This window comes from Delphinapterus leucas, chromosome 6 (assembly GCF_059928025.1).
Source record: "Delphinapterus leucas isolate spDelLeu-1000000601 "Yukka" chromosome 6, BTC_Dleu_Yukka2, whole genome shotgun sequence".
Lineage (NCBI taxonomy): Eukaryota > Metazoa > Chordata > Mammalia > Artiodactyla > Monodontidae > Delphinapterus > Delphinapterus leucas.
The window spans coordinates 9,145,640-9,158,946 of NC_143134.1; the positions used below are offsets into that span (position 1 = coordinate 9,145,640).

General features: G+C 43.8%; 1 protein-coding gene across 2 annotated transcripts in view; it reads right to left on the reverse strand.

Annotated features, from left to right (window-relative positions):
* DDX60 (DExD/H-box helicase 60) overlaps window positions 1–13,307 on the reverse strand; it is an 84,792-nt gene that overhangs the window by 20,342 nt on the left and 51,143 nt on the right. For both annotated transcript variants that reach the window (XM_089912673.1, XM_022594844.3), the window contains exons 24-30: window positions 12,891–13,019; window positions 11,743–11,867; window positions 9,661–9,819; window positions 5,537–5,684; window positions 4,008–4,160; window positions 1,860–1,964; window positions 92–292 (exon numbers count right to left, since the gene is read on the reverse strand). In XM_089912673.1, coding sequence (XP_089768799.1) covers window positions 92–292; window positions 1,860–1,964; window positions 4,008–4,160; window positions 5,537–5,684; window positions 9,661–9,819; window positions 11,743–11,867; window positions 12,891–13,019 — 1,020 coding nt within the window. The remainder of the gene's footprint in view (window positions 1–91; window positions 293–1,859; window positions 1,965–4,007; window positions 4,161–5,536; window positions 5,685–9,660; window positions 9,820–11,742; window positions 11,868–12,890; window positions 13,020–13,307) is intronic.

Consider the following 13,307-nt stretch of genomic DNA (forward strand, 5'->3'; position numbering starts at 1 on the left):
GACTGCTGACTCCAAGAAGCTATCACTACGGATGTAAAAAAGAGCCCGGCCAGTAATGGAGACTCAGCCCCAGAAACCATCCCCACAGTACCTTTGCCTTAGCGTCCTCGGGGTCATCTGCCTTGGAAGCCAGAAGCATGAGTCTCAGGATCAGGGAGATGCTGAGAGGGAACTGCCCTCTCAGTTCAGGGACGTTGGATTTGATGAGCTTTTCGATTTTAGGGAGTGGAATACCAAAGAAATACACATCTCCCCCCAGGTCTTGACCTCGTCGTCCGGCCCGTCCAGACATCTGCAAACAGAATAGAAGCACAAAGTAAATCTTTCCTGAACAGTTTCTCCATCACAGTATAAGAACTGAGCCTTTTATACTGCATTAGAGCAAGTACACTGTGAAGATGTCCAACCGTTACAGAACTGAGACTAAAATCCAACTGGGTACCAGGCAGGAAATTCACCGTGGCTGAGACAGAGCTGAAAATGAGACATTCGTCATCCTGATGTGCTTATTTCAGTCCCAAAACTGTGCTAGATATTTGTATAATGATATACAGCAAGAAGAAAAAAAGACGAGACCCTGGCTTCCAGTTCACTTACAGCTGAACTTACGAGTCTTCCTCTCTTCCTTCCCACCCCCCTCCTTTGTCCCTTTTCTCTCTCTCCGCTACACACATGTGTGCTGAGTGACAAATCACCATAAAAATTGTGCACAAACTGAGGAGATGCAAGAGTGAGATAAAATTCAGAAACGCTACTTGTACAAAGGAAGTTAAGAACAAACTCTTTACAGAAGTTATATTAGTTCTCCTTTAGTAAGTGCTCAGAACGTGCTAAGTCCTTTACACCTTTTTTTATAAAGACCCTGCAACCACCACCCTATGAGGAGAGTGTAGTCATTGCCTGCATTTTACAGTAGATTAACTGGGGCTTGGGAAACAAGAAACTCACTGTAGGCAAACACCAAGAAGTGCAAGACCCAGGACTCCAACCTTGGCATTTCCACTGCCAAGTTCACCATCCATGATGCCGGCCCCAGACCCCTAAATGAGAGATTCCCAAAGATGATATGGGGGGAGGGTTCATGCCCAGAACAGCAGCAGCAGGAGAAATCCAAAGGACAGGGGTTGGTAAAATGGAGGAAAAACTAAGGATGTTGTATTGGGTAGGAACAAGGCCCATCAGGGAATAGAAAGGAAGTGTTCTGTGAGGAAGTGGGGTGGGGGGGGCATTTGGATAAAACCTGTAACGTTGGCTCATAGATGTAGCAGAAATATTCACCAAGTGATCCTGAGCAGGTAAACCGTCTGCATTCAGGACACAGTGGAGTCAGGAGGCCTGGAAATTAGGAAAACTGTTTAATGACTACAAGCTCAAAATGTACGATGAAAGACGGCGGAAATGGAAATTGCAAGGCCAAAATCAAAACCACTGGAGAACAACAAAGTCGGCTTGGTAGTACGGGGCACAGCAGGGGCAAAGACAAGAGGAGCATGAACGAGAACCCCAGGGCGTAAACTCAGGGGCAAAGGGGCTGGACGAGGAGGGAGTCCTCAAGCACCTTGCACCTGTGTCTTCCCTACAAATCACTTCATTGAATTCTTGCAAATGCCATGGGACCGTTCTTATCATCCCTATTCTGGAGGTAGCAAAGAAGGACCAGGCAGGTTAGAGATCTCACCCAAGGTCACGTAACACCAAGCCCGTGACCGGCCCGCTATACCACAGCTAAATGTGACTGTCAGGTTTGCAGGAAGGTCCCCGTGAATTGCAGCACGTTTGCAAACCAAAGGCTCGCCTTTCTTACTCTTTTATTGCCCTATTTTTGCGATGCAATAGGGAGTTTCTGCACATCACGATACCTGTCTGTAGTTTAAAGCATCCAGATAGACTGAGTTTTGAGCAAAAACCACAGATTTACAAGGCATGTTGATTCCTAAAGCAAGTGTCCCCGTAGCGGTCACCACCTAGAAGGAGAATAAAACAGTTACTTCATAAAATAGCATTTCAGTGGAATGCCATGGAGTGACTGAAAGCCTTGCACTACAGGATCTAGAACGTTGGCGTTCTTGCTATGTCATATTTCACTGCTCAGGCCCTTGCCCCTCACTCTTCTCTGCCCAGAATACTCTTCTCCCACGTATCCATTTATCTGGTTTGTTCAGTCCTCCGCTCAAATGTCAAATAGAAATTTCTGGACCACCACATCCAAAATGATGGCCCCGTCCCCATTATGCCTACTCATGGCATTAATGACAACCTCAAGTGTATCATCTGTGTGTTTACTGTCCTGCCTCAGACTCCAAGCCCCTTTCACTATCGTGTACCCCACCCCCGAAAAAGAGTACCAGGCATATGACAGGTGCTCAGGAAATACTCTGTAATAAATGACTAGAAAGAGAACTTCCCACAACAGGGAATGATACTGTTATAGACCCACTTATGGGCAGTGGCCAGCCTCACCCACTATAACTTATCTGTGAAGACTATTTCTATGGAAATAAATTATCTAAGTAATAGAGCAAATTAAGTTTCACCTTTTTCCCTGAATTGCCATAATAACTGACCAGAAAAGGAGTAGGGAAAATTTTACAGTTTCTTAAATAATCTATTTTTACTCATTTTTTTTACATATAATGCTGGGTATTTCTAATTGTTATTTCTATTTATATTGATTATCATAAAGTCATAGTTGAGGTTAATGGTGAAGTATATGGAATAATTTTAATTATTCTGAACCTGATATCGATACTCTGTCAAAATGAAACACACCATTTATTAACTGCTTTTATAAAGTTCTTCAATAAGAACATGAATGGGAAAAGAAAGAACATTAAATTTATACTATAACTAGAATAAATACCTTTTGAAAAATGTGTTCTCAATAACAAAGCTATCTCTGTTTCCACAGCACTCTGCCTAGCGGGATCTAGTTATCCATTTACTAAGCTACTGGTAATTGAGCAACTACTACATAAGATACTATTTTAGACCCAGGATATGCTGATCAAAATAGTTGTGCCTCCTTACCTCAATTCATAATCATGTAAAAAATTTTGTTTCTGGTTATTGACTTTTAAAATAAATAAAAAACTTGTTATTATTAGTTAAGAAAAAAGCTAAACAAAGTTGTTAATGATACATTTTGGGTTTTTTTCCAGATTACAGAATTACCCTTAAATTACGATGTCAGATTTTTCTTCAAGATTTATTTATTAAGATTAAACGATACTCCCTAGAGTAACAGAATCTTATCTCTCCCCTCCCCACCACACACAAATATAATGTACATAATTCAAAAAATTAATGTGGCAAATTAGAAAAAGTCAGGGTCTATTTTAAAATATTACTCAACGTCTAAATTAACTAGGAAATCATATAAACCCTCTTTGTGAATGTATCCAGAGGATCCCCTCACATCTTTATGGGACACACCAAATACATAACAAGGGCGGGGTGTCAAGTGATTCAGGGAACCTTCCTCCCGTCCGCCACCAGGGACAGGACAGAGTATGAGGATGGTACCGCTAAAGTCTGCCGAGCCGTGCAGCTGGCCCCGGGGAAGCAGTACATCCTTGTTCTTATTTCTCCGAGTACACCGGGAAAAGATCTGATCGAAATGCTACCCTGAATGTCCTCCACACCCATGAAAAGACATCTACAGCCAAAATCACATGAACAGCTGACAAAATGCCATGAACATTATAAATGAAAAGTGGGCGTTTATTCCTAGATCGCCACAGGTGTATTTCAAACATAGTTGGAAATAGTTGGAACAATACTTGTTTAGGGGATACTTGAACCTCACGAAAAAGAGATAAACTGAATGAGAGATTTCAAACCCCCTCCCTCAACTAAATGAGATGGAAAATGCAGTGGTGCTGTGGGACGTTAAAAAAAAAAAAAAAAGACATAATTAGATTGGAAAAAATGGTTATTTTCCATTCGTTATGGGTGCTCAGCTTCATACAGACAGAGTTTCAAGTTATAAAATGAAGAACTTTACTTACCCTAATAAATCCTTTCCTAAAAAGAATCTCAACTAACTGCTTTTCTTTGGCGCTCAAAGAGCTGTGATGATATCCAATCCCTCTTGCTGCCAAAGCCTTCAGTTCGGCGCCTTTCCTTGAGAATTTCACTCGGTCAAACACCCTCTGCAAAGTCTGAAAGAAGCAAGAGTTTTAGGGAGTTTGATCATCTCTTATCTAATTTTAATTTAAATCAGAATTTAAAATGGTGAAATGAAAATAACAGGCACACTATATAATAATTTAGCTAAATGAGGCCGATTATTTGAAATTAACTCTACATATAAAAAACATTTTATGGGAACAACAGCAACTATCAGACATGTTCCAAAGCCTTGGAGCAGAATGTCTCGCGCTGTTTCACCCCACTTCAGGGGTGAGAAGTACTGACCAAGCAGTAGACAATCCCCAGAGGCGGTGTGAGTGTAGCCGCTCCAGCCTGAGGGAGGTCAGATCAGCCCTAGGAGTTCTCCCTGCAGAGAGCGATTTCTCCAAGCAGAGCAGGTTCCTTACCTTACATGGTCTGGGAAGGCTTCCTTCTCACTGTAAATTGGTCACAGATAGCCTTAAAAATATCCCTGCCCTAAGGAGGAAATCCACTGGCATGCAGAGTTTTATGTGCTAAAATAAACACTGCTTATGAAAGAGAGAAGAAAAGAAAAAAACCCCAAACCCTAAATCCAAAAGCAGAACACCCTCCATGTACAGTCAACTACACAATGGGATATCAAGGACCCATGAAATGATGATGGTTCTCGAAAAGGAGGAAACCGTGAAATTTACAAAAGAATGTATACAATAGAATGCACATATACGCACACAGGCATACGCCTGTATGCACCTATGTGTGTATGTATGTGTGTGTGCATGTATGTGTGCATGTATGCGTGTGCACGTGTCTGCATGCGTGTGTGTGTGGTCACAAAGACAGGAAAGGTTCATCCAGAAGGGCAGTGATTACTTCCGACGGTTGACATGGCTTTTCTTGTTACTAATTTGTATTTTCAAATCCGTCTACCAAACGCATGCATTATTTACACTATAAAACATTTTGAAGAAGAAACGGCATACCACATTTAGATATTTCAATGTCTTTTTGGTGGCATGTTTTGACTGTAACACAGAAATCCTGAGCTTTAGAGAAACTGTGTATATATTATTTCAAGTGTATTGGACCACATGTACCGAAATATTCGGTTGAGGTGTGTGAGACCGGAGCGTAGAATTCAGGCTGTGAAAAACAGTATTGCAGGAAGAAATAACAGAAGGGCAGCCACCCCCAGGGGTTAACTATTAACAAGCAAGAAATCTTCTACAAACCTAATCCTGTCTTCTTCAAACATGCTCCGCAGAGCCCTCAGGGTTAGGTACAGACAGAAGACCATGCACAAGGATTTCTATTCTGGAAGCGACGGCACTGAGGTATCACACCCAGCAGCGTCTGGAGCTGCGCGGTAGTAGCGGGAGTGTGAAATGATTTCCAGGAGCATTGCTCCATCCTAAGGGCTCACCTCAGCATCTATGGCCTTCTGATCAGCATATGTGCAGTCCTGAGGGATCTCCAAGTTCTTCTCAAGAAGCTTGAGGAGATTAGCACATTCAGCTTCATGGATTAGGCCTTGATCCATTTTTCTGGGATTTTTCTGGCTTCTTTTATCCCTGTTTATAAAAACAAATTTTAAGTAATGAACGGCCACATTTGGCCGCCACAGGAAGCCCGGGACATCCTTGATCCCCTCATCACCCAGACATGCACTGCTACATACCCCCAGACCACCCTGAACCAACCTTCTCCCTCGGAAGCCTCTGGAACTGGTGGCCCCTCATCAGAAAAGTCCCCTATTGTGTCTGAATATTCCCCTCCCTTCCTCCTACTCTAAGCATCCTTCTTGCCAAATCCAGTTCTCCCAATATGACCTCCCTGTCCCGTGCCAAAGTGATGAGCATTTTCTCTTTCACAGGCTTGGAGGAAGGTAGGTGCCCCCGGCTCCACATGGCCGAGTGCAGGCCAGCTCCTTCTCTCCTCCTTCTCTCCTCCTGCTACAGCAGCTCTGAGTCTGGTTGCCAAGGGCTCTTGGCGACACCATCCCCTGCAGAATTGCCCTCTGCTGACAAGAGCTCCCAAGAAATGCCTGTAAGGTTACAACACCTCCTGGGACTGGGAATGTGGCCCCCAGCCAGTACCTGACTGATAAGAGGTACACGAAACAGCCCCCTCGACCCACGCTGGCACGATCCTGCAGTGCACCCAGGCCTCCCGGTTGGCCGGGGTCAGCAATATTCCAGCAACACCACACCCTTACGCCTCTTCCTCACTTTCCCTCTGTTGCTTCGTCGCTTTCTTGCAGGTCCCGCTCAAGCACACCTCTTCAACAGATCACTTCCATGAGGTCCCATCTCAGATCTCTGCGGGGAATCTGGCCTAAGACACTGCCCCACAAACACTGGCTTGGACTCAGTCACCAAAGCGCATTATCCATCACTCCATGGGAACCGCCTTTCACAGACACCCACAACTCTCGTCCTTTCTTGGTTTGTCTTTGGTGAATGAGAAAAGCTGCTGCCATCTCAGTAAACAAAGGATGCTGCAGCCATCAAGCCGCTACAGTCACCCCGACGGTGAACCCTGAGGGAACTCAGGACGGAGACCCATGGGCTGCCCACCGCCAAGTCCGCAGCCTCTGCAGCCCGCCTCCGTGGTGCACCCCGAGGGGACTCAGGATGGGAAAGCACACGACACTGGCCCCAGCGCTGAGGTGCAGATCAAAGGAATGATTTCAGTGAGCCCAGACTCTTGCATCTTCCCATACACTGAAAAGTGCTAAACTCCTTAACTTGAGATGTCTGGTTTTCTTTAATTAAGAGTCATCTTTTGATGTTCCGACTACCTGGCCTTCGTTGCAAAAACTCCTCTACATCCTGGCTCCCCCCTTACCTCTTGGGAGCAGCCCCTCAGAGCTGTCTGAGAGGCTGCGTCCCGGGCTTAAGTCCTTAGAACGTCCAGCAAATAAAACCTAATTCTCAACTTTTAGGTTGTGCTTTTTTTTTTTCAGTCGACACTCTCGCCTTTGCACATAAGACAGCTCCTAATATGAGAATATGTGCTAACCAGTGTCCCGTCTAACTCCATTTCAGGGTTGAGAAATACAGACCAAGCAGTAGACGCGCCACCAACTCACTTCCTGGGACATTCCCTTCACCTCCAGGGGCAATGCCGGGACCAGCAAAGGCAGAGGGCTAACGGAGGCCCCCATACTGTTGTCTAAGGATTTCTAAGTTTTAAATTGAGGTACCAAACTTTCAGATAAAATACATCCTCCTCCTACCCCGACAAATAAAGCTCCGTAACCACCTGGAATCTGAAGGGTGAGAGGGAGCTCCAGAGGGATGTCTCCTGAGCTGCACCAACTCCTCATTTTAAGGGAATGGCTGCAAATGGGGAGGCCGGCTTGGGGTTCTCTGAAGCACAGGGCCCAGGGCAAGGGTCCCAACACCCTCAGTGTAATCATGGTGCTGAACGAGGTAGGAAAATGCTGACGGAAAGAAAATGGACAACCTAGAAGTTGAGAATTACGTTCTATTCGGTGGACATTCTTAGGACTTCGAGCCCAGGAGACAGCATCTCAAATAACTCTGAGAGACTGCTCCGAGGAGGCGATGGGAGGAGCCAGGACGCACAAGAGTTTCTGCAACAAAGACCAGGTGGTCCGAACATCAAAGGATCACTGCTAATTAAAGAAAACCAGACACCTCCAGTTTAAGGAATTGAGCGCTTTTCTGTGTATGGGAAGATGCAAAGTCTGGACTCACTGGAATCATTCCTTTGATGTGCGCCTCAGCTCTCTGGGGCCAGTATCCTGTGCTTTCCCATCCTGAGCCCCCTCAGGGCGCGCTGCCGGGGAAAGTGGCGGCTTGCTGGCTGCAACATCCTTTGTTTACCGATATGACAGCAGCATTCTTAGTTCACGAAAACATTCGTCTTATTTTTAAAGCTTGGCTTGTTGGTCACTAATGCAACGTGACGTCGTGACTGCCAGCGTCCTGAAGGAAAGCTAAGTGTCTAAGCTGTCTAGTGATTGAAAAGGCTGACACCTACCATCACTTCCAGGGAAACAGCATAACAGGCAGAAGGAAGAGTCACAGAAGTGTCAGCAGGAAATTCTGACCTGCTCCGGAATGTGAAAAATCTGAGCCCGAGAAGGTCTAAAAGCTGTTTCAACTTTCAGGGAAGTAACTACCAATCACTGCAAAATATTTATGGACCAGCTGTGACCTGCCAAGCAATGTGTTAAGACTGTAAGCAGCTCTTTACAGGAAACCGCCCTCAGCAGGAAGCCCCTTTCCCTGTCACTTCAGCAGAGCTGTATCGTGACTTTTCACCAGGCACCCCATGCTCTACTCATCTCCGGCCCAAGCACACCTTTCAAGTCTTTAGATCACACAGTACTTTGCCTAACGTATCGGTTCTTTCTGCAGATCAAAGAAGGAGGAGAGAAGAGTCAGTAATTAACAGGTGACCAGATCTCTTCCCAAGCTTCCCCTTCAGTAATCTCCCCAACAAACGGCGTGATCGAGAGCACACCTAGAGGAAGATGACGAGGATTCCACGAGCCTGCACACGGTGGGGGACGGCGATGACCCTGACCCCCCATCTCAGTGATTACCTGAGATTACTCCCCTCCTTCCCTTTGAAACTTCCATGGCCGAACAGAATCTCAGAGGTGGTTTTGGGGAGACATGGAGTCCACCATCTTCCCACGTTGCCGGCATCCTGATTAAAGGAACCTTTCCTTTCTGCCGACATCTGTGACTATGTAATCGGGTCCGGCGAGAATCAGGACCCGAGTCATTCGATAACAACTGGACATATTAATAAAAAGAAGAAAATGCACGGTCCCTGCTGTGAGAGAGCTTAACGATTTAGGAATAAGACAGCAACACATCGTAATCGACCTACTAAATACTGCAGCGTAGCAAGAGCCCGGGAGAAAGGGCACTAAATCTAAGTGGGTCATGAGGGCAAGCTTCAGAGAGGCACAACGAACTCATGAGCAGAAGCTCCGGGGGCGAGCGGGAAGGAGGGACCTCAAGGCAGAAGGGCCATGTCACGGGAAAGTGCAGGAGGACGTGGCACGCAGGGAGAAGAGTAAATATTGAGTATTGAAGGATGAGAGTAGTAGGACGTGATCTGAAAAAGTGAGGGCAAAACTCCAAACATGGTGGTCCACCAACAACGGCCCAGGAGAAGGAACAGTGAGTGTGGGTAAGTTAATCAATGAGAATGTCAGCTAGAGTGGTGTCAGCTACACCGCAGGGCGGTGAGCCTCGGAGCTCCCAAGTCCGAGAAGAAGACCTCTGTGATCGCCCAAGGAAGATGCAGGCCCGTCCAGACCAGGCTGCCACTGAGGATGGGAGGGTGGGAGGAAGGAAAGACGCATCTCAGACGCAGAGTCATCAGAATTAGACACCGAGAACAAGGCACGAGCCAGGACCACACACAGTTCTCCGAAGCACAGAACCGGCCTGCAAATAAGGGACAGCTAGGATGTCTGTATAGCCCAGTGTACATTCCTCTTGGGACTTGTGACGTATTTCAGAGCCTTCCAACCACCAGTGTGTTGAGTCACATACTCACATGGTCTTCTGTGTCTCAAGGGATTTTCTAACTTTTCGAAGTTTGCTCTCCATGTCATAGGCCTCCTTATCAGCCTTGAGGGGCCTTCTGCTCTGTTGCTTTATCTCTAGGAACCTTTTCACACTTAGAGCGTTTCTCTCTACAGCCCCTAAATTAAATCTGGAAACAAAGGAAAAGAACGCTTGCCTCGAAAGTAATGTGATAAATACAATTCAGTCATATAGCCATCCACTGCTGTCATCCTGACACACAGCTGTTGAGTTTTTAATCTCCACTTTTATGAGCTTCATCCTGAACAGGCACACGAGGTGTCCTGGGTCGGCAGACCCATCATTAACCGCCTTACAGGAAACGAGAAGTCCCCCCCCGGGGCAATGGCAAGCAGAGCCCCCAGAGATTTCTCCTGGAAGAGGGGTCAGGCACGCCACAGGCAAGGAACAGATAACAATGGATTTTCTCTATTTACAGAAGAGAGATGTTCCTTCTTCCTCTCTTAAGAGGTGAGAAAAAATTGTTTTACTCCTTTTTATTTATTTTTATTGTTCTTGTGTCTAATTCCACTGGTCTTTAGGTCTGTCTTGTAACAGCATCAAAGAGCGTTAGTGTTAGATAAATATATGTAAGTCCAGATATTTTGTTTTCCAAAGTATAGTTGATTTACAATATCATGTTAGTTTCAGTTGTACAACATAGTAACTCAGTATTTTTGAAAATTCTATTCCACTTAGGTTATTACAAGATCAGGGCTATCATTCCCTGTGCTATACAGTAGGTCCTTGTTGCCTATCTAATATATAGTAGTTTGCATCTGTTAATCCCAAACCCCTCATTTGTCCCTCCCCACTTTTCCTCTTCCCTTTGGTAACCGTAAGTTTGTTTTCTATGTCTGTGTGACCGTTTCTGTTTTACTTACACATTCATTTGTATTATTGTTTAGATTCCACATATAAGTGATAGCATACAGTATTCGTCTTTCTCTGTCTGACTTATTTCACTAGAGAATATTATGGTTAGTGAAATAAGTCAGATTTCTTGACGGCCAAATCTTTTGTGAATTTTAGTGCCTCCTTCGCTTTTCTCTGTGTGTTTTTGTTTTCAGTTTTATTGAGACATAATTGACGTATAACGCTGCATACGTTTAAGTTATACAAAACATGACAAGTTGTTAAAGGTAAACATAGCAAAATGATGATTGTAATAAGGTTAGTTCACAAAACCACCACCTCACAAAGTTACCTTTTTTTCCTTTTGTGGTGAGAACATTTCAAATCTACTCTTAGCCACTTTCAAGTATGCAATACAGTATTGTTACCTGTAGTCACCATGATGGAATTAGATCCTCAGGACTTATTCATTACATAACTGGAAGTCTGTACCTTTGACCAGCATCTCCTCCCTTTCTCTCACCCCCATGTCCCTGGCAACCACTAATCTACTCTGTTTCTATGAGTAAGGCTTTTTCAGATTCCACATACAAGTGAGATCGTACAGTAAAATTTTGCTCTTTTAGGCAGGATGGAGAGAATTGGGGGTTTTCATCCTAACTTCTTGGATTGTGACTATTTCTTTCTAGGGACCAGGTTAGCCCAGGGGTTACTGGCCTCTACAATCCAGAAATGTCTCCAGAGTCTGGGCTTTGTACCTTTTGAAATGGAAATACCTAGGGACATATGGTCCAGACTTCCTGGCACCTTGGGATTTAAACTAGCATATTGCAAGGCTACTTTAATTTTATGTGGGGTAATTGTGTGCATAAACATTCGATCTCTTTTGTAAAAAACCTAGGTATTGACTGAAAATTAACAAGACCTAATTAAAAATACACTAGTTTATAGGAAAAGGAGAAGAAGAAATGGAGAAGGAAAACCAAATAAAGAAGGTGATAGGTAACAGCACAAGTAAAATTATTTTTGTAAGAACTAAACTAGAAAGGTGTAGTTTTAAATAGGCGCCCTAATAACAAAAGGGCACCAAAACTCGTACTGAACACTATTTTACAAGAGTCAAGTTTGTGTAACTTCCCTGTACTTAAAAGAATGCATCTAATACAAATCACAACCAAAAACAAATTAAATGACTTACAAAAAAAACAGTGCAGGTAACTTCTCCATTTGTCTTAGCTTTTCAACAAGACGTGGAAACATATGTGCCATGTTTTCTGAACTAACAACCGAAGGAGGACGAAGATTCCTCAGGACCATTCTGGCCTGTAGCGGTGAAAAGAAAATTATTGTAAGTTCTGCGTAATGAAGACGTGAATTCCTGCCTCTGGAAAACATTTTCATAGTTATCTAATCTATATTTCTGTGGTTCTTTAATAGACTATGTAACAAAAACAAAAATAATGAAAGTATAAGATAAAACACTGCAAAAGAACCATCAAAGAAATATATAAATCAACATTTATATATCATATACGAGAGAACAAAAAGATAAACTAATACCCACGCACATGCGCGCGTGCAATTTAACATGCAATTTTTTAAGGCAACACGAATCAGTCAGGAAGAGGATTACTTGGTAAATGATGCTGGTTCCACTACATGGCAGGAGGTGGGGTAAATCAGTTTCTCTCTACATCATGTAACATATATATACATGATATAAGTTTCTCTCTATATCACGTATCACAAATACATTTTAAAGGTTTTTCTTGACAAAATAAGTGGAATAAAATATAATTATATAGGAGCAGGTTAGTTAAAATAGAATGGGAAAAACTCACCTGAGAAAACTCTAATATATGTCACACCCCCAAAATCAGAAACCTTAATATGTGACAACAGAGCAAACTCCAAAATAAAAAGACCAGCAACTTACTTAAAACAAATATGCATAACTCATACGACCCTGGACTAAGGTTGTAATACAAAAATAGTTCCTACAAATTAAAATAAAAATCATAAAGAAAAAAAAACTTTCCAGATGAAAAGCTCTCCTCAGCTGCTGTCACTGTGATTCCCGAGCATCATGACCAGGAAAGGGCCCCTCTGTCCTCATCCATCAGAACGTGGAGCACACGCCAGGGCAGGGACAGAGGACAAGACAAGGACATAGGTCCTTTCTCTCTCTCTAGTCTATCTCAGAATCACTGGACTTCGTGCTCAACTGAAAATCCTACAATGGAAGCTGAAGATTAAAGAAAGCCAGAAAATAGTAATGACTGCACAGCACAACTCAAGGGGACAAGAACACAGAGGTGCTTCACCCAGAACATGTGTGATCATTACCTCCTTGACGTGACCGCTCTTCACCCAGCCCGTCAGTTCTGCCTTTAAGCTCTCTTCATACTTTCTAGCATCCACCTTTCGAATGACTATTTTATTCTTAAAATGAACGAATTCCTCCGGACACAACTCCTTGAAAAGGAATACCACAAAATTCAATAAAATCATGCAAGAAAATCCAAAAGTGTTTCTCAGCAATATGTCTCATTAACAGAATTACAAGCGTCTTGAGAGTAGAGGATGAACTTCTATCTCCCCATCATTTCTGGTGTGTAAACCTAACAGGATGGTGAACTCTTAAGGCAGAATGTGCAGCAAAACCAAACAGGAGATGAACAAAGATGGACAGAGAGAAGGGAGGGGCGTGAGAAGAGAGAAAGGCAGGAACAGAAACCCAGGACCCAGCACATAGGAGGGGAG